The following is a 23,839-nucleotide window of genomic DNA, read 5'->3' as shown; positions in this document are numbered from 1 at the left end:
AAAATAAAAGCATGTGCCTTCAGTATGTACAACAGCACTCGTTATCGTTACTGTGCATGCATGCTTGCATGTGTGCACGTGTAAACCTTGGCTTTTGTGTATGTGTTTGGGGGGGGGCTGATAATCACAAAGCTGAGTTCCCTGAACTCTGTCACATCCTCCTCTATGACACAGGTGATAACAGTGGTCAGCCAAGTTGTAATATTTATAAAAGGACTGTATTAGGGGGCTGGAGAGATTGCTCAATGGTCAGGAGTGCTTATTGCTCTGTCGAGGACCCAGGTCTTTTTGTTTTGTAAAGGACTCTTAAAAGTTCAAGTTTGGAACATTGCTAGAATATGAGGAGGCGCTTAGGGCAAGGCAGTGGGGAAGCCGGTCTGAGGGAAGGGAGGGAGGGAGGCAGACAGCAAACCTGGATCTTTCCCAAGGAAGCTCGCCTAGCTGGGCTTGGAAACAGTCTAAGCTAACTTCCTGGTTGCCAGTGAGCGCTGGATACTTCAGAGCATTTGGGTTGCTTTGACCTCCAGCCATCTGTGCCTGGCCTGTAAAGTGAAATGGCCAGTGGCATCAGATGGTGAATGATCACAAGCACTCCCTGCTCACTACCCTTGTAAGGGGAAAAAATGCCCCCTGGAGAAATAATCATAGATGCTATTTTCAAAGTTGGAATTAATTGTATATTCAGGAAAACCCATCCTCTGCCAATTATTTTATTAAGGCAATGGAGGCATTGTGCCTCAGGAAACAGCGGGAATAGTTTCTCAAAGGTCACCTACCTCAGCACTCCTGGAACAAAGCCCTTGGGGTCACATCCTCAGGTGGATTAGCAACTGACATTTTACAGTCAAAATACATGCCAAAGAATAGGTCTGACCCTCTGACCTTAAGCTTTTAAGGGTAGGAGCTGTCCTTTGGTGACTTTTTAAAATTACTTTTCCCCATGGTCACATAATCTTAAATATGTCTCTATGGACACCAAATTGAGCTTGATCACACATTTCACTATATTAATCTGTCTGCCTCTCTTTCCATCTCTTCCCTCCAGCTAGTGAGACCTGCAACGACTTTCACCCGATGTTCTTCACCCATGACAGATCTTTTGAAGAGTTTTTCTGCATTTGTATCCAGCTCCTGAACAAAACATGGAAGGAAATGAGGGCAACATCTGAAGACTTCAACAAGGTAAGGGAGGTGATGTCACCTGCGCTCCCGCAGGTCTGGGGCTCATGCCTCAGATATGCTGTTTCCTCAGCTGTGTTTACAAGTAGTGGTCAAGGGAAGAGAGAAAAGGCATGTAGTCTTAATTGTACCAAAAATGGAAGCAACCATTAGGTATCTGCTTCTCGTAGCTTTGGTCCCTTTGTTTCAGCCAAGGCCACCAACAGAGATCCTTTCTGGAGAAACTGTCATGGTGAATTTTTCCTTTGTGGTTTTTGGTATGGAATGCTTTGTCACTGGTATGAGGCTATTAAGAAGGGTGTCATGTTGTCTCCACCTGTGAAGAAGACAAGTACAGAGTCAGCTGATACAACCCAGAAGACAACTGTCTTCCTGATTCCATAGATGTGAGAATTTCTTGGTTAGCTTAGAGGAGTTCAAAACAAGGTCCCTGCTTTTAGAGATAAAGAACATATTTCTCCTTGTAACAAACGTGTAACAGTAATGGCTAATTATGCCTAATTTTAGGGTCTGGACAGGTATAGTTTAGCCTATAACAATTGTAACATGATTCTAAACAAGGTTCTAGCCCAAACCCACTAACATTGCTCCCAGTTATAAGGATCGCAAATAAGAATTTGGTGTGCTACTTCTGTGGCCTTGGTACATAGATAGCATCTACACTCCTAACTGCATTTGCCTCCCTGATACCTTCTGTCTGAACACTTGTCACATCTATTATGTTTCGTTTCCAAGTTCTGGAACCACTAAAGGTTGAAAAGAAAGGAAGGTGGAGTCAGGCACTGACCTGCCTGTTGCCCTAGGCATAGTTACCTCACCCACAGGCCATTTCCCTCAGCAGTGCCTACCATCTTTCCTTTGCCCCTAGGACTGGTTACTGAAATCCAGCCATCCAGTGTGACCCCAACCCCAACCCCAACCCCCGTTGAGCCCTGATCAGCAAGGTGCAGTTGTCTGAACATCATTGTCTGAGTAGGCATGATTCAAGGAAGACTGGGGAGAAAAGAAGGCATTAATTCACTGCAATCACAGCCACAGCTTCCTGTGTACTTCACCTGATTATGAGAGACTATGCTATTCAGGTGCAAATCACCCCAAAGACGGCCCTCCCCACTCAAGCCACAAGAGGAGACTTAAATCAATAGCCTTTCAAAGTGGCTGTGGCCACTCTGCCCTGGATCAAAGTGACTCTTCATGTGCTGTGGTGCATAGCCATCCAAGTCTCTGCGTTCGGTGTTAGGATACTCACTCTTCGTGGAAGGCCACCTCACCATCTGAGATGTATATTATTAACATTGGTTCAAGAATTAGGGTCAAAGAGGGGTTAAGCATGGGAAAGACAATGGATTTTAATTTCCCATAATACTCTGCTTTTCCCTGCTTATTAAAGAAAAGCATATTTCAAGATGAATGCATAAACATATACATGAATTTATTGAAATGGAAATAGACTGACACATAGATATAAATGAATAGTAAATATCTTATGTATTCATTTTCTATCCCCACTGCCACAAATGACTGCAGAATTAGTAGCTTAAACAATGCAAATTTCTTATGCAACTGTTCTATAATTCAAAAGCTAACAGTGTTTCATTGAACCACAGTTAAGGCTTCAACAGAGTTGTTTCTATCTGAAAGTTCTAGGGGAGAATTTGTTGCCTCACAGTCTTTAGCTTCTAGAGGCTGCTATATTCCTTGGTTTGCATCCTGTTTCTCTCTCTGAAGCCAACAGCTGTGGGTCTAGTCCTCTGTGATGCCATCCCATTCCTCTGATGTCTTTTTTAAAATTGTCCCAAGATTATTTAGAATTTGAATAATCCAGGATAATAATCTCCCTGTGTTAAGGTTGGCAAAAAACAACCTTAATTCTACTGGCTTATCTAAATCACACTTTGCCATGTAGCACAGTTACAAGTCTTAGGGATTTTAAAACATGGGCCTCCTTGGAGGGTATTTTTCTGACCATCATGGTCTATATTTTATTTGCATATGTGTTTTATCTTTAAGTGTTAATAACAATGTTTAATACAGTATTGATAGATAAGCCCTTTGCCTGTTATTTTAAGGGTAGACATAATTCCAGAATGCTGCTGAGAGCTACACAAGCTCAATTCAGATAAGTTTGTGTCCCTTTTCCTTTGTGTCCCTGTTCTGCTGCAATTGCCTTTTTACTTTGGTGGAAAAAAGAAAGACAACAAGGAGTTTGCAGAGTAAGAACCACTACCACAATTCCATGCAGCCTTTCCATTTTTTTATTCTTGTTTCCTGCCTATCAACCACTGGGCTGCTTTATTCAATAATAAATGGAAGCAGAGAGAAGTGCTGAAATTGAAATCAGTTCACTTTTCTTCTTGTTATTAAGTTGATAGCAGAAGAGATTGAATTTAGGAACAAATGTGGGCTTGGAGTTACTGTTAGACTTAAATGATTTCATGTTCCCAAGACTGTCTAAATTCGAATCCAGGAATAGCTTAAAAGAACCTAATATGAAGCACCATTGCTTTTGGAGTGCTTTGGATACTGTCTAAGGCTCTGGCTGGTTTGTATCAACAGGAAAAGGAGATTGAATTGCCTACCTCAAGGCCACTAATTTCGCCAACATACCACGTGCACCAGGTTATAGCAGAGGCAGGAATAGCTTCTGCTATCCGCCTGACTTGAGCTTCGGCTTGGAGGTATCTGGAATGTGCTAGTTAATGTCACTAGTCAGTGCCACTGCTGGATGAAGGCATTTGGAAAAGCAGCTGTCTACTGCTCTTCCAGTCTTGAGGAGCAGCAGATGGAAGGCCTTTCTTATTTATATAGAGAAGTAGAATTGGGGGGTGATTAAAATATTTATGCTTAGAAAGAACTTTCACTTTCTCAATATAGCAGTCTAAAGAATAATCCATTGATTCAGGCCGTTGAGTTTGTATTCTGTGCTTTTGCCTTTTATTGCCGATATGTAGGACATGCATTATTCATTTGCAGAGGTGTCAGGGAAGAGCTAAACTGCTGCTGGTTACCTCCCCACACAAGCGCCCAACCATCATTTGAGGGCTTTATTTGCACTGTTTCATTTACAGGAATTTTATTTTATGCCTGTGTGGGTTGTTGTTGTCTCAGTTTAATTATTCTAACAAGAGTTTGCATGTGGAGTATGGATCTATGCAACAGTATTCCTCAACGTTGGGTACATTTGGAGCACATGGGGCCTCTTATCCCAGTGGGCAGTTGAACCACAGACCAGTGAACCCCTTGGTTGGGGGAAAAGGTACCCATGAGTTGTTTTCATGAAGTTAGAATTGGTCTCTAAAGGTGATATGCAACAATGGAATTTCCACCTCTTGAATATGCCACACATATTTCCAACTACTACAGACTGCCTGCATTGATAAGAGTACTGTGACCATTTTTCATTCTCAAATCTTCCATGCATGAAAATTAACAAAAAAATAAAAATGGAAATCCTATCTCATCCTCTCTTATTGGTGATATTACAGTAACTGGAGTCAGAAGTATAAAATATGTTGAGGAAGTAAATTTATATGCAGATGTTACATGGCTTTTTAAAAGGAAATCATAAGATAAATCTCATCTACAAACATGGGTAAACAGCTTTTGATGGTCATTTTAAGTATAACATGTTAAAATGATTGTGAAGATGTCCATGAACCTTACACTAAGTTCTGCATGGAATGACCAACCTAACAGTGGCAACATTAAACTTATGCTGATTTCAGCAATTTGTTTTCAAACAGCTTTATGAACTGACTTGGTTTCCCACACTGACATGTCATGATGTCAGCCTCATAGAATACCAGAAGGTCTTATGAACTGTGTGTCCTTAACAGTTGATAACACCTAAGGCCTCTCAAAAAGTTGACTACTTGAACTCATTTGGTTGTACTCAAGCCATTCTAAGGACCATGACCTATGTTCTTTTTATGGTATTGGTGGCATTATCAAAATTAACATTATAAACTGAGATGACACAACTTTGCATGTTTCAATGTAAAGAAATGGAAGTGATCATTTTAAAAGTGGCCTTACTGTAAAGTAATAGAATTATTTTGGAATTTTATTCAACAGCAAAACAAGCCAGGCCCACTTTGCTAGGTTTTGGAATCTTAGGCTCATAGATGAAAAGTCAGTTGTAGATGCTTAAATATCAGGTTGTGGTGGGGCAACCCAGGTCCAGCAAAGCCCCAAGCTGTGAGCATCATCTGTATCAAAAGAGAAAATCCCAAGTAGAAAGAACTGGAGAATGGGCCAGAAAGAAACATTCTTAGAAACCCCCTGAAGAGGAGCCACAGAAAATAATGGATTTTGGTGTGGGATGGTGTTTAAAATGTTAAAGCCAGCAAATGCTTGGGCTCAAAGGAGAAGGCTTACTTTTCACATTGCTTTTGGCTTACTGACTTTCAGTGTGTGCTTTGCAGAAGACAATTGCATATTCAGAAGTCCTCCTCCTAGGCCTGCTCAGCTCACTCTTTAGGTTCACTGAGCCAGCCTATGGAATGAAAGGTAGTCTGTAACTCTCCTCATGAATAAACATGAACCTCCTCATTTGCATGAGGCAGGTGACTGTAAAATATCTTGCAGCAAGTAATGAAAGGGAGCTTTGTGTGTCAGGGCCCAGGGGGAGCTGAGCAGACTCCAAGTTGTTTATCTTCATTAGAATTCCATCTAGTGCTGCTGTTATTGATCTGAACTGGACCTGGTGTGGCTAATAAAGGAGATGTACATTTTAATTGAAACATGAATATTTAAGTAGAGGAGATGTCGTTTAAAGAAACCCTGTGCCATGCGATGAGATTATGTATTATTTTATCTGTCCAGGCTATTAACAAGTATTTATTCAAAAGCCTTCTAATCTGCCACAATAGATTTGCAGTATAGACAGACATCCTTTAGAACCATGTGCATTGTAATGAAGAGATGTATAGTTTCCTTTAATGTTTCCCAATGAGTAGTGGCAAGTAGATTCCTGGGTTTGTATTTGTCAGCTGCTAATTTGGGGTTGTGTTGGGCTTTGTTCATGGTGTTAGCCACTTTTTATTAGATTATCTTCATCAGTCACAATTACATTTTCTTAGGAAAATAGGAAGACCAAGAGTTACTTCGCTAACTTTAGTTTGATACAAAGCATTTGTTGAAATAGACTGTAAGGTATTTGCTTCATAAAAAAGGAAGTGTTGATAGCAGCTGACATGAGGCTGCCTGAGTCTCGCAGGCGACAGCAGTGTGGAGCTGTGTGGAACTGTGTTTTACAATCTCTTTTCGTTAGACTTTTTTTACATAATTTCCCTACCCTAATCACCTTTTCTCCTGAAATTATCATTACAGAAATACCAAATCTCATATATTGGTACCCAAGGTAGATTTTCAATTATCAATAATATATGTTTTTTCCTGCCTTATATAGAGAACCACTCAAATTTGGCTTGATCACAAAGAGAATTCGACCACAGTAGAAACCCATCCCTAAATGAGAGAGCTTTCTTTTAAGGTCCCTGGTATTTCCTAGTTCATCTTCCAATGTAGTACATGTCACTCAGTGCGGGACAGATGCAGTGGTGACTACACAGCTCAGCTCTTCTTTCTTGTACCTGGATAACCATGTGGAAAGGAAAGCTTGGGCTTCAGGTTTCTCATCTGTGAAATAAGAGCAAGAACTTTACCTACTATTCAGGACGGCTCCATACTTTCCGGGTGTCATGTAGATGAACTGTGTATCTCATTTCTGGATGGAGCTGGTACCAGGCAATGGTAATAGGGAGGCAAGAGGCCATATGCAGTAGCATTTTAACTACAAACATTTCCAGGAAAAGTAGACAAGCTTCTTACTTGGACAGGGACATTTCTGAAGAGAACCCCTGTTGCCATGGTTCCACTGTCACAGGGAGCATGTCTCATTCACGAAGAACCTAAAGATGACCTTTCCCAGATGTTCTGCCCCTCCTGCACAAAACTGCTTCCACACCTACAAATGAGAATGCAGGGAGACCCAGAGTCCTCCAAGAAATCATGTTGTTGCTTCTGCTCATGTATTGACAACACAAATGGTTTAGTGGTTTAACATTTGTTTGAAAGGCTAGCTATAACCATAGTCTGCTGAAGTCATGACTATTTTTCTGGACATTGTCTACCAGTATAAAATTCATGAGTTTCACAAATATTTCCAGATAATCCTGACTATGCTAATATATTCAAAGGGTGTCCCTTTATAATCCAAGACTGGCATAGAGTTCTCACTTCTAAAGTTTTTCTCAAGCCTGTATAACTTTCTTTGCTGTGTCCAGACTTAGCAACTGCGAGAAGGAAACAATTAGCAGGTTCGTCTGCCCGACAGCAGCACGATCCATCAGTCCCTTGGTTCAGTTACAGACCATCCCTTAGCAGGAGAATCCTCACTATTCACCAAGCTTATTGCTCCATTCATCCACTTCTGAAGCTTCTCTCCCTTCTATTAACTGTGCTTCGGGGACTCTGTATGAATGGTTAACAAGTTCCTGTGACCTGAATTCCAGACTCCAGTGTGGAGTATAGGAGAGATTTGATAATGACAGAGAAACCATTTTATTAGTATATGTTCAATTAACAGGAAATCACCTGCATTTTAAGTAAGACATAATGAGATGAAAGCATTTTAAATTAAAGGGCATACAGGAATCAGAGTTGCTTAACCAGGAAGGGTACCATTAGGTGCTGATCTCTCATGAAGTATAAGTCCTCATTGATCAAAAAATGTTTATCTTGTGATTGCAAAGTAAATTATGTTTAGTGGGAGATTAAAAATGCAGTTGTAGGGAGTACAGCAGAGAGAAGGTCATGGCTGTATCATGTAGTCACTCCTTTTGTCACCTGAAATGGCAGGTGTGATGGGTAACTAAGGTCAAAGAGGGGACAGAGGTGAGATGAAGAGTCTGTATTTAGTTGCTATTCTGCTGCTCTGTTAAAATGCCATAATCAAACACTTTTCCTTAGAGCTTCAGAGGGCTAGATGTCCATAACGGAGGGTGGGGAAGGCACGTCAGCACGAGCAGAGAACTGAGACTTCCATCTTTATCCACACACAGGAAACAGAGAGAGTAAAAACAGTGTTCGTCAGAGTTCTCTAAGGGAGAAGTGATAGAGTATGCATGCCTGTGATTTATTACACAGACTCACATACAGGCTGTAGTCCAACTAGTCCAACAATAGCTGTCTCCTGACAAAAGCCACCGACCTGGTAATTGTTCTGTCCACAAGACTAGATGCCTCAGCAGTGCCCTCCTGTGCTGGAGTCCTAGGGAAGTTTGAGAAAGTTGCTGTTCTTCAGTCTACATTGGACTCCTGAAGGAGTATGTTCTAACAGCAGTGAAGGAATGGTTCAGGAACAGGATAGATGAATCTGATAGCAAAAGTGAGGTCTAACAGGCAGAAAGCAAAAGCTTCTTTCTTCCATGTCTATTTATGTGGGATGCTATCACAAAGTGTGGCCCAGCTTTAGGTTGGGTCTACTCACCTCAGATGTTCTAATCAAGAAAAATACCTGCACGGGTGTGCCTGCCTGTTTGGGTTTTAGTTGAGTCCGTATGTAGTCAAGTTTTCAACCAAGACTAACCATCTGAAACTGGAAGTGAGATGTAGCTATAAGCCCTCAAAACCCACCCCTAGTGATAGTCTTCCCCCAGCAAGTCTGTACTGTTCCATGCCCTCTCCAAACACCACCACCAAATGAGGACCCCAAGTGTTAAATACAGGAGCCTATGGGGACCAATTGTCATTTAAGTCACCACGGAGAATTAAAGAGAGTGACCAGAAGTCATTTATAAAGAATACATTTATTTTTTTTTTTTTTTTGGTTCTTGTTTTTTGGAGCTGGGGACCGAACCCGGGGCCTTGCGCTTCCTAGGCAAGCGCTCTACCACTGAGCTAAATCCCCAACCCAAGAATACATTTATAAAGAGCTGTGAGAATTTAGAAAACCCCAAGTGAGATCTGTAGGTGCCATCAGCAATGATGCTAGAGAGGTGGCTCGGTAGGGGAAAAGTAGCACTCGCTACTTTCCAGAGTCTAGGTTTGATTTCCAGAACCCATGTCTTGACTCACAACCCTCTATTATTCTAGTTCAGTCCTAAGGGAGCTAATGTTCTCTTCTGGCCTTCATGGGCACCAGATGTACACATGATACACCAGGCCTACATTCAAGCAAAATATTCCTACCCATGAAATAAAATAATTTTTGACCAGCCTCCCTCAGCCACTTACCAGCCTGCTTCTTGTGACCAGTCATAGACTGTCTCTGAGTCAAGAGGCCAGAAACAGTAACAAAGGTTAAAAGGCAGAAATAGGCCAAAGGGGAGGTCTAAATTTATCAGTAGTTTCTTTAGCCCCTTTGTGGCAAGTGTTAAAAGGAGACAAATGAATACTGAAGCTTGACTTTGAGAGCTCTGGGCTCCTAATTGTTTGTTTTGTTTTGTTTTGTTTGTTTATTCTCTCCCCACCTTCTTCCTGCTTTGCAGACTGTAAAGTTAGAAGGAAGTGGTTCTACTTGAATCTAGATGATAAGGAGGAAATGATATGGAGGCAGTCAGCCCCTTACTTCCTCAGGTGGCCCTTTCCTACTAACAGCAACTCACTCACATGTCCCTGGGTACCTACCACCCTGCTCTATCACTGTGGATACTTATCCTCTACAACATATGGCAGTAAACTCTTAATTCTCAAGTTACCTCAGAGCAGAACCTTGGATTATGTATATTCATGAGTCTTGCACTATGCCTGGGATTTAAAGATATTTAAAATTATCTCACAACCATTATACAAATAGCAAGGCTATATCTATATCTACATCTTGGCTAATAATGCGATTGATTAAGCAACATTTTCAATGTAAGTCATTCATTCCATAAATCTTTCTGTCTACATCAAGCTGGGCAACAGAATATCAAAATGACAGACCATGATCAGCTCTGGTAGGACAGACAAGCTACTAATGTTCTCCTTGAAGAGACTGGCCTCTGTTTGAAACTAATCGCTAGGCAGAGTCATAATCACTGCATAACCCATTATCCTTTCATCATTACATTGACTTACAGGTCCCTCTTCTTGGCTATTCCTAGTCACACTGTGCTTGCTTGGAGAGTCATTGTACCTCCAAGTCTGCAGTATTCCCCTTGGCTTGGCTTTCTTACACTAATGTGATGTGAATAGATGTAAAATGAGCATAGTACATAAGAGCTGTGCACTATGGGTAACTGCTGCTAACTTGGGGCAAGCCCTAGACTAAGACATATGCATACAGTTATCTATAGTCAACCTACACAATTGGAGATATCAAGGTATAAACAAATTCTCCTTTCAGCTCACCTACACATCTGGGAGTATAAAAATCTCTTGTGATTCCTTATTGCACAGCATCTATATGAAATCTCCTTGTTATAATCTGACCATATTATTTCCACTTCTAATCTTCCTGAGGCTGTCTGTTACCTGGCTCCAAAAGTTTTCATGGTAACATACTTTTCCTGCCTCTACCTGGTGTTTTCACTCCTCACCTTTCCAAGGCTGCTAGCATACCCTGAATGCCCACCATTCAGGGTTTTGTTTTGTTTTGGGTTTTTGGGTTTTTGGGGTTTTTTTTGTTTTTTTTTTTTGTTTTTTTTTTGTTTTTTTTTTTTTTTTTTTTTTGGGTGCGTGCTGTAACACTTTCATCTCTCAGCGTTAGCTCATCCTCATTCTCTCTGCCAGAAACGTCTTCTCTCATCTGCCTGTTGAGAGCCTACTTATCCTTTAGGATTTTGCACAAGTGCCACCTCAGTGTGAGAGTTACCATCTATCTCCCTTTCAATTCAGTACGAAGCTTTGCACCTCCCTCTCCACAATATAGAATTCTGATATTCTATTACAAAATAGCTTCTAGCTCTACAGTGGCTTTTAATTATAAATCTAACTTTCCAAATTAAGTCTGTATATTACTGGATGCAGAACCTTCATATCTCAGTATTCTCTAGATGCTTTGTAAGTATGGGCTCAATTAATTTGGGCCAGATCCTAAATGAATGGCCAGAAATATCTGATTCATCACTTAAAATGGTCCTTCTGGCCAAAAGCTGAATTGATTTACATCATTTCAATACAGAATGGATACTGTAGCTCAGATCCCAGACGCCAGAGGTACTGAGAATTTTGCAGTTATACTAACTAAAGAGTTGTCTTATTTAGACATAGTAGCACATTCAATAATCCCAGGACTGCAGATGTGCAGAAATGAGCAGAGAACTTGGGAACTGTGTGCTATGGATAGCTGCTGCTAACTCAGTGCAATCCACAGACTAAGGCAAGAGGATCAAGAAAGACAGCAAGTCTGAAACCAATCTGGACCCTTCATCAAAAACCAAAACCAAGCCAGCCAGCAAAGAAAGTAACCCACCATAACTGAGATATGCTCTACTGGTAAATCCTGTTAAATCTACCCTTCGAAATGTCTTCTTCCGATATCAATGCTTTGAAAGACTTATAAAATAACTTTGCCATTTGTTACTTAATTAAAGTCACAGTAATAATCATTTTTCTCCCAGCATAGCTTATGTAAAGTGATGAAAACCTTCAGAGAATTTGATCCGCTGCAAAGTAAACTCAGTTTATCCTTCCTGAATAGCACAGTTGGAACTGTCCTCTTGTTTTCCAGCTCCACTCATTCATTATATCACTGTTGGTCATGCTCAACCCACACACCCCGGCAATTCAGGGAACCCTCTAGTCTCCCATTTGTCATGTTTTTGGGCCATTGAGGGGGAATAATGTCAATAATACCATTTATTCTCTCCTAAGATGGCTGTCAGGACAGGGCAGAGGACAAATGCAGCTTCTGGCTGTCCATCCCTTTGAGGTTATGGGTGCTACCCAAGCAGACCAGCAAATGTGAATGTGAGAGTCAGGCTTCCCAGATGACAAACAGTAGTGTGTTAAATGTATCATGTGCACGCACATGCACACACATACACATACACACACACACACACACACACACACACACGCCACTATAAGTTACCTTTTGCCTCCAAAGTTATCTTAAATTAGGGGGCCCTATATTATCCCATGAGTGGCATAATACAGGAAGACCCCTCAGGATGGAGTTTGTGTCTAGGAAGAACTGGAGTTGGTATGTTGCTGGAATGGGTTCTGGTCCTCATATTCTTTATTTCTAGTTCACATACCCATTGGTGTGGCATGGTTAGATCTGAAGTAGGTGGCATATGGCTTTTTGCTGCTTGAACTACCACAGAAGGAAATGTCATTGGCATAGAATGCCAGATTTTCATTTCGTGAATCACAGAGCATGGAATTCTGTCTGAAGGCTTCCTGGCTGCAATGTGTCCTTAAGGCAGAAGGACACAAAAGGTGTGCATCTCCCAGGTGTGCCGTTCCTATGTGCATAATTTATCATGATGGAAAATTTACTTGCAATGGACATGGACATGCCAATGGCCTCTGGCGTGGCAGAAAGGCTGTGTGGCTTGTTTAATTGTGGTTGACTGAGCAAGCAGGTTGCTTTTTTCCCCGAGCCTGAGTTGAACAGATATCAGAGAGGTATGATTGTTTTCTACGTTTTTCAGATAAAGAGAAGTTTACTTGTGCATGTACCAGAAAAAGGCTGTGAGTAAAAGATTCGTGTGTTTAGAGGATGGAGTTTGCCATAGTGTTGTAGTCACTAGAATTTTCAAATTATAAGTCACTTCACAGCAGAGTAGGCTGATGCAAAACACCTAATGCTGTCACTCACAGGCCCAGCCTTTTTCCCTCTCCCACCTATCCTCTCACTGAGGATCCAAGAGAAATTTGAAGGTTTCCCAAATAGGCTATTAGAACCGTATGAAATTGTCTTATACTTGACAGTTTAAAAGTTATTTCTTTTATCTTTTAGATTATAATTACAACATCTTGTCTTCCCTCCAAACCCTCCCTCCTGTTCTTTCCTGGTCTCCCTTCACACTCTCCCATATATGTCTCCTTCCTCTCTTTCAAATTCATGAGCCCCTTTTTCTTTAATTGTTGTTTACACACAAAACACACAGACACACAGACACAGACACAGACACACACACACACACACACACACACACACACACACACACAACATTTAAAAAAAAGAGAGAAAACACCAACCTACTCAGGCTGTATGATATTACTTGTACCTATGTTTCCAGAATACAGGAATATGAAGTGGTTCTACTTTATAATTGTGGGTCACATAAGAGCAGAGGTGGCTACCTCCAGAACTGACCACTGATTGCCATCCTGAGTTTTCCACAGAACCCTTTCCTCTTTCATGTTCCCTGTTCTGTGATCGCTTAACTGGTTAAAAAAAATTGCCATAAAGTCTAGCAGGACTGACTCTGAGCACATGCCTTGGGGTTCAGTTCTAGCTCCAGCATTGCATTTCATTTTTGGTGATTAACTGTTTTGTTATTTATCTCTTTATCTGTCGAATATATACCTTAATAAAATAGTTGTGAGTGTTAAATGAATCAATTAAGATAGAGCCACCTGAAAGGCCAATATTCAGCCATTTTGTAAATGCAGAATTAACCATACTCTCTGGCTTATCCAGTATGTCAAGCACTGCCTTCTAGAAATGTAAGGATCTCAAAGGAGGCATAGGAAAGCATGCTTCTACTCCAGGTCTCTTCATATTTTTTCCATCCTCTGCACTCATCACCCATCTCCCAGGTAGAGCTTGTGTTTCTAGACTCCACACAGCCAGCTCTTCTGTTTTTTGAGTTTTACCCCTCTTCGCCACCTCTGGGATGCTACTCTGTCAGTTATCAGTTTTAATTATTACATCATCAATGTGTTCCTCTCAATGCCATATGAATGCACAGAAGCCCCCACTTACACTGGTGTCAGTCTAAGTCAGGCATCCTCAAAGGGCTATGCCTTCATTCACCTTCTCTATTTTTCCCTTATTAATCTACTAAAAACTCCATCCTTCCCTCGCTAAAAATGTATTCCAGCAAAGGAGGGGAAGTCTGGTTATAAAATATATTGTTGGCCCTTGAAAATCTCTTTAGTTACAAAATCTACTAATTTTATCAAATGCATAGGGAACAGTTCCAAATTTCAGTCATTTTATTTGCTTTTTTGTGGTACTTTGACCCTTTGGACACTTGGCTTTCTTGATGAAGACTGTCTTATGGTGGCTTACAAAGTGGACATATGCAAAAAGGATCCAGGTACACATGCCCAGACTAACCTACACTGAGAAAAGTTACATGCAGGACATGAAGTAATTATGGTTGTTTCAGTTACTAGTATAATTTGTACAAAAATGAAAGATAAGCAACACTATAACTACACTAAAAAATGGGAGCATAACTTTCAGTCATGATGCCAGTTCTGTGTATTAACACTGAGAAAATTCTTTAGTCAGCAAAGGTATGCACATCATAAACTGATATCCACTTACCCAAGGTAGAGTACCAACGACAAAACAAAGAAATGATTCTAAGCAAGTCAAGCTTGGTAAAGTAATGAGTTTAATCGGTGCTTCTTATGGAAAATGGGTAAGAAGTACCTGTAGAAATAAGAACAATTTATATGTAAACCACCAAAGAAAGGGCTGCTAGTCCTGGAAACTGTTAACTACATTGCTATCTCCCCAAAGGAGGCAGGGCCTTTTGGATCCTCCCCCCAACTCCATTATAGAATGTTAATATGTCCAATGGCCTGAGAGTGGACTGCAACTAATGAATGATGCTGAGGGCCACCCTCTGCCCAGAGGACAGTGCTCCCTAACACATGCTATTTCTAAGGAAAAAATGAGATTGGAGCTGCACAGTTATTCTAAATGTAAGATTAGAATAAAGTTCTAATGAAAACGACATGGCAAAGTTATAAAACTTACATCATCATGCTTGTTTGCACTTCTCCTACTCTGATCTCTTCTCTTCATCCAAAATATGTAGACAAGTCACCCCAATACTTACACAATATTTTCTAATGCTTTCCTCTGCAGAAGTCAGATTCAGTCCCCACCTGCCCTGGTGGTAACAAATCCTCCAGGAGAGAATGCTGTCTCTGCTGCCTCTCCCTCTTGCTGTGGTCTCTGTCACTGATCCACCTGCTGCAGGTGCTTGTCTAGAGTAGCAATCAGCTCCTGATTGCAGGTTGGGAGATCTCTCCCCAGAGCTAGTACCATCCCATTGCTCTAAAGCATGGCCGTCCCACCTCTGTGGTCCTGGAATCTTTGCCATGTTACATTCAGGCACTGCTGCCATTGTTCTTCTGACCTCTTTAGCATAAACATTCCCTAAGCTTACCCTTTTGTTGCTATTGTATTTTTGTATGATGTCCTCCTGGCCACTCAAAATCCCTTGACTTTAACAGAAGACAAATTGAAGTTTCCTGAACTTGGTTTGCATGGCTCATCCACAGACCCTTCAAACTGGATTAGTCTAAAATGAGTCCTGTTTTATTCTCCTCTCAGCTGGCTTTTAGTGTTTTCAAACTCTAAGAGCTCCTCCATGATCTGCCCATCTTTTTTACTTCAAACTGTGGGTTGATCTGACTTTTTAACTTCCTTTTAGTGGGTCCCTTAATCCTACCAGTTTTGGACAAAGGGCCATCTGCCATCTGCTGGGACTCTGCAGGAGCTTCCATGTCTTCTGCAGACTGTATGTGCCTTTTATTGTTTATTGAATCTGGACATGGACCATCCATAAATTGTCTTGTCCCTGGGTTCCAAAAGGATCTTTTAAAACCACGGGTTTATAGTATGATCTTTCCATACTCAAAACTCCTGGGTGGGAGGGTGGCTAGAAAGATAGCTCAGAGGCTAAGATCACTTGGTTTTCTTATAGAAGATCCAGGTGTCTGCTGTGGGGGATGGCCAGCAGAGTATCCCAGAAGCCCTGTCTCCTGCTCAGACTGGAGTACATCAGTGGGAGGGGGAAGTCACTAAAATGTTTTTAGAGATGCTCATCTCTAAGTGTTCATGGTGCTGAGGAGAAGAACAGAGTACCCCCAAACCTCCACACTGTGCCTGGGGAATGCTCTCCCAGATACTGAGAGGTATTCCTGGGGTTTAGATAATAAATTTAGTTCTAAAGTGTTCCTGGCATAGCACTTGGTGGGCATAACTTCACCGTAAAATGCAGGGACAAAGCAGTAGCATATGCATTGTACAGAAATCACCCAAACTTACAAAGAAAACTACTTTTAAGAGAGCTTTGGCCTACGACTCAGAGCACAGTGGGGGGAAAAGCAAAGTCTGCAAGGAGTTGGAGAAGGATGAAATATAATAGGATACAAGAGAAAAAATTTAACCAGTTGAACTTTATTAACTTCTAGATACCAACTGTGAAGACTTGAAGGAAACACATGGCAACAAGAGGAGAGCACGCTATTGGTGCTTTCCAAGTATTTAGTTTAGTAAACGGACACCTTACTTCAAACTGAAATTTTTGTTGAAATGTATTTTTTTTTCAGTGTATTTTCTGAAGAACCAAGATGTCTAGTATAAAATAGATTCCACAGCAGCGCAAGCAAGAACTTTTACCCATGATTCAACACTGGGGATTATTTGAGCTATTTGCTTCATAATTCTCATGCCTGTCAGTGTGCTGGCAGAACTGTACGTGAGCTATTTGGAAACCACACTTCTTATTCTCCTGGGAGGACTTGATAGAGGGGGGCACTTTTGCATTGCAGATTAGCAGATTACTTATCACCCAGGGGGCCGGTTTTTTTTTTTTCATTTGTATCATCAACTTGATAACTACTTTCTTATGTTAGAAACTTAAATATACAAGTGAGTATCAAAGTAATAAAATCAGATTATGCTGTATCTGAATTTAATTCCTGTACAATTAAAGTTGTAGAGCCTGTTCTCTGTGAGAGTCAGGGGTAATGACTCCAGGAGTCATGACGCATAGGTGCCTTTAACTTAAAGTAGAATGAGGGACAGTTTGAAGCCATGGGGTCATGTTAAGCAGACAAAGACTGGGCTTAAAGAACAAGCAGCTCATCACAGTGAGGGCAACAGTGTTTCACTGTGTTCAAGCACACTGCTGACATTGTGTTTCTACACTGTACAGTTGCCACTGCTCAATGCAACTTCACACAGAGTTGTGGTACTCCCCACTTCTGATAATATCCATTCTCATTACAGAAGGTTAACATATAAATAAGTAATTTTTATAAGACACTTCATAATTCTAGGTGACTACTCTGTTCTGTAGAACGCCTGCCCACTGTGTTTCTATACCTTACTCTCTGCAGACCTCTTGGATCTGTTGCAAACCAGTCTCCTTTGTCTATTCTCTTCAGCGTCTGCCACATGATTGTGGCTGCCTAACCCTGTCCTGCATGCTGCACTAGTAGTCTTTACCTGCTGGCTGGAAAGGAAGTCCACTTACTTGCTCCAGCTTCTTGTTCCTCTTTTTCTCAGCACTGATCACCTTTCCCTCATGCCTAGCTTACCATGCTCTGGTGCAGCAGCAGCAGGAGATCAGGATGCACTAGTGCCTGTCTAGTTGATGTATCTGTCAATCTGAAGCAGAAAGGCAGAGGAAGCGATAGTCTCTAGTGCTTGAACATTTGATGGAAGAGTAAGCCAAAATGCAATCTCTAACATGTTGGATAAGAGTAGTCTTCAGAATGAGAATATCAAAAACTCGTGTTTTCTTCCTCAAAAGATGGAATTACTTCCATGGGAAATTGATGTTTCAGGGTTAGGAAAGGTGGACTCCAACAAAGGCCTGGAAACTGGTGTGTAGTGAGAGCCCCAAAGTCCCCTTTTCACAATGGCACAAAAGCTGTTTGTATTTTGCACTATTGATAGAGTATCTTCCTGTTGACCCAGTAGGATTTTGACACCATATTGCCAGGGACACACTTGGCAACATTGAACTGAGAATGTGGGCATTTTCATTTCCTCCTTTTGGCATGATTCTCTCCACCATTCAATTCTGGAACACATTTTCCTAGCATATTTGGAAAACTTGAATTGGCAAGATGCTGAGATCTGAATTTTTCCAGCTTTCCTTTCTAAGATACTTGGGATTGTTAAAAATGTGTCACATGAGGCAGGCCTTCCCTTCCTCTTTCCCAAGGTCTTCAGGTAAGTCCATTCTATTTTGTCAAGTCTGCCATGCTCCAAATGTCCCTCAACTGTATCCTAACCCTGTGAGTGAAAGTCACCTGTCATTTTGGAAAAGGAAGAAGGACAGTGCAGGTTTTAAAATGTGTTTGTATTTTGTGGATATATTTTTTCACAGCATTTGTAGAATTTCCCTACACTTTAGGCATTTTTTAGGGAAATATCACCATAGCAAAGTCTGAGGAGATATCACCAGGTTAAAGCATTATTTTACATAACTTAACCTTAGATTCTGTGAGAGCGAGCCTGCTCTAGTGGCTTGCTCTGGAATACTGAGGCCATGGGATGCTATCGCTTCAGACAGATTTCTGAATCTTTTTCATGACAGTCCCCTATCATTAGACAATGGATGAAATCAAGGTACTTAAGAATATTGAACATCACTGTCTCCATTTGTAAATGAAGAGTATGATACTAACTTGTGGAAAACATGCACACGTATGTGCTGATAGTTCTGTGCACCTAGAGATGTCTAGCCCTGTCACAAAGAGCTTTCTAGCTTGGGACCTAAAGACATGGTGACAGAGTATTAGGTTGTATATGTTTTATTTATGATTGTCTTTCCATGTAATTGAAAAGCCAGGTAGCTATCCATGTGTGGAATAATTCTCTGGGCAGTTACTAATCTTGTTCCCTCGAGGTAAAAAGTTATTCTGATGTGTTTACTTAAAAATGTGCATGTATGTTCTGTATTTAAAATATATAATCAAAGATGATTGTACTACTCAACCCCAACCATGTTACCATGACTGGCCAACTGTATTACCCATGTCTGTGGAATGAGATAACTAAGTGAACCAAGCCAGTGATAACTATTTGGGCAGTTAACATCCTGCCCACATATCTTTATAAACATGGTTTAGCCTAGGCTGGAGTCAGCTTGGTTCTGTTTTAGAAGTGAAGTAAGTGTGTGTGTGTGCATGCATGCATACGTGTGTGCAATGTATATGCGTGTAAAATGGGGTGTCTTAAGAAGACAAATATGTGGGTGAAAATGAACTTATTGAAATGTACACTATTTGTTTGGAATTTCATTAGAGCTCAACTTTTCCCTCAAGACTGTGTAGAGGAACTAGCCACTCAAAGAAAGAGCCATGCAGCAGAGCTGTATTTTGAACTGTGAGGTCATCACTGTCACATTCATTGTAGTGATTCACATGTGTCTTGATGAAGTAGACACTGAAGGAAGAGAAGCAACATGTTTGGGACAGAGAGTTTGAAAACAGATGGGCTGACTATTATTACTGTTACTTCTTTGTGATGGAAAGAATTATCATTTTTCATCTTTTAATGTGTATTGTAACATGTACCAGGCTTTTTGTAGATTTGAATATTACTTTAGAAAGCATTCTGTAGCAATTGCAGTAGTTTTGAGGGAAAAAGAAAGAATAGTTTGTCTCCCAACAGAACTTTTTTAGTTTGTAAAGTTTAAAAGCATTACAAAAATATTAAAATATTAAAATATTGTCAGATTTGATGCAGTATATATGTCATGGTTGGGAAAGAAATCAGACTTAGAATCAATGCCTGAGAAGATGCAGGACTAGGGATCTGGCAATGCTTTTGGTAGAGCAAAGAACACAGGCTCAGTGTGTGGCTCCAGTGGAAAGAGACATCTTCCTACTGATGACGATACCCAGGCACTCTAATTCTGATGTGTAGCGGCAGTTCTAAAAGTTTGTGTGTGCCCTTCTCATCCCACAACTTAGTGAGGAAGATGAAGAGCAAAGTGCCTTAAAAGAGCAGCCAACCTGTGCTCTACGGAGCAGTACTACAGGACAGGACTCCAAAGGGAGTCATGGATGTGCCCTAGGGGACTGTGTCTTAGGAAGGGCCTCTTTGGAAATATCAGTGAAACTGACTGTTCTCTAAACTAGATCCATGAGTAGGTAAGTTTGTAAGCATGCTCACCTTGCTAGCATTGAATACACAAATAAGGGCAAGTGAATGCAACTGAAGCTTTTTAGAAATAGTAGCTGCCTAACTTTGCATTTTGACTTAGTTTTAGGGTGAAGATGTAACTGACTGCTCTACCTTTAGGGTTAATGTGTTTCTGCATTAAAAGTGGATGTTTGCATGTTTTCAACAAGGTGGGAGGCTAAGAGTAGGTCAGTGTGCTTAGAGTAGAGCAATCAGCAAAGCTGATCCCTAGAAAAGCTGTACTGTCCACGGCCCCCTGAAATCTAAAGAGGCCTCTCATGCTTCTTCATGAGCCTGTTCACCAGAGCAGCTCCTGAGCACCCTAGGATGCTGGGTACTCACCTCAGCTAACTTTATGACTTATGATGCGATAGGAGTTTGCACTCCCTAAGATAAAGTTGACCTTATTTTTTTTTAAGAGTGGGTCTTTGGAGATGGCCTGAAATAGTGAGACACATACATCAATTTTCAAAAATAATGCCCTTTTGCATAATATACACTGAAAACTAATCTGAGGCTCATCAGTTTCTCTGTGCAAGCATGTCTGTAGTAATCATCAAGTTGAGTTTCTAAGAATCCTCTAGAGTTCTTGAGAACCTGGTTTAGAAGAGACAGTGAAACCCCAAATCTGCATTTTAATAAGGACTTTCATACAGATGGTTGACATGAAGCACACCTGGAAAAACTGAAACCAGAGTCCTTTAGTTCAAATAACAGCTCTACCTCTTAATGTTTTTGGAACTGTGGTCAAATTATTTAATGGTTTTAGACCTCAGTTCATCTATCTACATAATAAGGATAGTGCTATTTCTCAGGCTTTCAGTAAGGACTACACCTTGTTAATCAAGGTGAAACACTTAAGACGTTTCCCAGAGTGACTGTTAAGCTTAGTCCTGCTTATCTGACCAAGCCAACAAATTAAGAATATCCTGGAATAGATTTGAATCATATTGATATTCTGTTGGAATACATTGAACTTAACTGAGAAATCTACAAAGTTGATACTTTGGTGACTAAGATATCATTTAATGGAGTACCATAACTATTAATGTTTACAGAATAAAACCCAACCTTTCACCTGGTGTCTAAGACTCCATTTGCCTCACCTCATACCATCCTCCCCACCCTTACTGCATCTAGTCTCCTGTGCATTCCTCCAACTTTCCTAGATGCCAAGCTTTCAGCACAAGCCCTGTGTGGGTGTGTTCCTTATATCAGTTCATTAGCTTTGATTTTCTGGTGCTCTGTATACTGGCTCAGATCGCACTGCTTCTAAGATATGCTTCCTGACCTCAATAGGTCAGACCCACTTTCTGTGCTCACTGCACATATAGCTCAGATCTTTCCTGCACACCCACAGGTACACTTTATTATGTTAGTTGGCTGTACTCAAGGCTGCGAGATGAGGGCAGAGGCTCTGTGTCACTTAGTTGTGTCACTAGCCTAAATTCCTGACACAATAAACAGCTGCTGAAAAATACTGAATTTTGTTTGATGGAGGATCTGCGTGGAATGGCATGTTTCTGCATAAAACAAACTGGATACTTGGATATTTTCAACAAGGTGAGAGGGTAAGAGTGGGCCAGTGGCCTTAGACTATCAGAATCAGGAAGGCTGATTACAAGAAAAGCTGTACTGTCCACAGGCCCAGAAATTTGAAAACAGTGGAGAAAATTGCAGGTTGTGGATCTTCTCAGTGAGGATTCCTTCCCGAGTTCACAGTGACATAAAGAGACAAAGTAGAACATCAGGGTCCATAGTCTTCAAGGAGCAAATCTAATGTGATCACAGGGTAGAACTCAACACCATCGAGTGGAAGGTGTGGGATTTGAGCCCCTAGTCACTCACTTTAAGAATAAAGGGAGGTCAGAACTGCTGTTCTTTAGGAATAGAGGATGTACTAAGCATGTAAGTCACCTTGCTGCCAGAGCCAGAGCCAATGAGCCTTCTCAATCTCAGCCCTGTCAAAAGCATGCTTCGTGTAATTACCACAAAGACACCATACTTGCAAAGACCTTTATGGAACAGTTTGCCTTGAGGAGATGGTGACACTGATAGTGACAGCAGATCCGCTTAGACCTTAGCTTGTTTTTTCACGATGTCATGTTTTATATATGTAAACATGTATGTCAGAGCTTAGCTTTTTTCATGTTTATCATTTTCTCTATATGTAGGCATGTATGTGAGAGATTGATGTCTTGGATTCCCCTTCCTAAGGAATCTGATAGTGCCATTCATGCAGCCATTCGTTGCTCAGTGGTGGCCCCTGCTGCTAAGGAGACAGACAGCAGCACATACAGTGTTCAACATTAATTCTGATCATGCCCTGCATGTAACCAGGAGAATTTAAAGCAAGCAGGAGGGGAAGAGGTGGGAGAGATGAAAATGTGCTGAGAAAATTAAGGGATTTCTCTCATGTCTGAGGTGCTTTGATGAAATTCTAATGCAGGAAAGAGCTTAACTAAAGACTCTGTGTTTGCAAAATCCTCCTGATTTGGCCATTTCAATATGTAAAGGCTTGCTAGAAACCAAGAAAATGCTTTGTGAGAGGCACCAGTGCAAACTTTTCTTTGGGGTTTTCCAGGGCTATTGTGTAATGATTTAAAGGTACCCACCCATCTGCTAGGTCAGAAGTTTCTATGGATTTGAATTAGGAGTGCAGGCTGTTTAGGTTCATCTGCATCCTTAGTTGGAATCAGAGTGTGGATCCTCTCGTGGGACCTCTGCTAGGATGAATGCTCCTCTCCCCCATCTCTGTGTGTTTCTGGGTGTGTGAGCATCCCTTAAGCACATGCTGTATTTTACAAAGCAAGCGTTTACGTAGCATTTTTGTCTAGAAACTGTAGTGGAGAGAAGGTGGAAGTGTGCATTACAATCAAATAAAAGTAGAGGGGGGCAGAGATGAGATTGTAGTTGATTATGGGTCTGGCAGCAGATGTTCTACACGAATCCAACTCGCTGCAGCCAGTCTGTTTCCATGGCAACAGAATCAGTAATTATTGAGCCCTGGCACTCCCCCCACCCTCCTTCCTACCAAGGTGGAGGCTGATGAATGTGAACTCTCCCTCTCTCCTTGTTCCTCTTCTTTCCCTCGCTTTCTGCAGTCCTTCATAGGAGAAAGTAGAGGTATCAACGAGAACTAAGAGAGGGAGCTATTTGTGTCTTGACAGCAACTGTGAGAAATTAAATTGCAAGTAATCTCTTTCCCTGCGATACTATCAGATCAGAGAAAAGCTCTTCCCAGAAAAGCCGGTGATCTCTGAAGATGCTAAATAAATGAGCAGGAGTTTCCCTGAAATGGAAGCTCCCTTTGATTGGCTGATCTTTCCACAACTCCTGCCAATCGGAGCACCCCTGGGCTTCAGCTCCATAAACATAAGCAAAGCTACATGCTTATTCTTCTGGACTTGGAGCGTATTCCATTCGAAGGTGTGCAGCGGGTCTCTGTTCACATGGCTCAACTGGAAACCTGTTTCTTGAACAAGCTTACTGGGGAGCCATCTGGTCTTCCAGCACACTGTCCTGCTGGGGCACGACTCTAAGTCATATTTGTGGCAGCAGCTTAGAAGCAGTATATGTCGTTGGAGACGATGGACTTACGGAAGCTTG

The 23,839-nt window shown here is 41.2% G+C and overlaps 1 protein-coding gene across 9 annotated transcripts in view; it reads left to right on the top strand.

The window, feature by feature from the left end:
• The window catches only part of Elmo1 (engulfment and cell motility 1), a 536,338-nt gene that overhangs the window by 385,328 nt on the left and 127,171 nt on the right, over positions 1–23,839 (top strand). For 8 of the 9 annotated variants that reach the window (NM_001395578.1, XM_063276615.1, XM_063276610.1 and 5 more), the window contains one exon: positions 1,046–1,182. In NM_001395578.1, coding sequence (NP_001382507.1) covers positions 1,046–1,182 — 137 coding nt within the window. Of the gene's footprint in view, positions 1–1,045 lie in introns of all 9 variants that reach the window. The other variant, XR_010058900.1, reaches the window with a different exon arrangement.

The sequence above is a fragment of the Rattus norvegicus genome, chromosome 17, assembly GCF_036323735.1.
Source record: "Rattus norvegicus strain BN/NHsdMcwi chromosome 17, GRCr8, whole genome shotgun sequence".
Lineage (NCBI taxonomy): Eukaryota > Metazoa > Chordata > Mammalia > Rodentia > Muridae > Rattus > Rattus norvegicus.
This window is presented reverse-complemented; position numbering and strand designations above follow the sequence as displayed.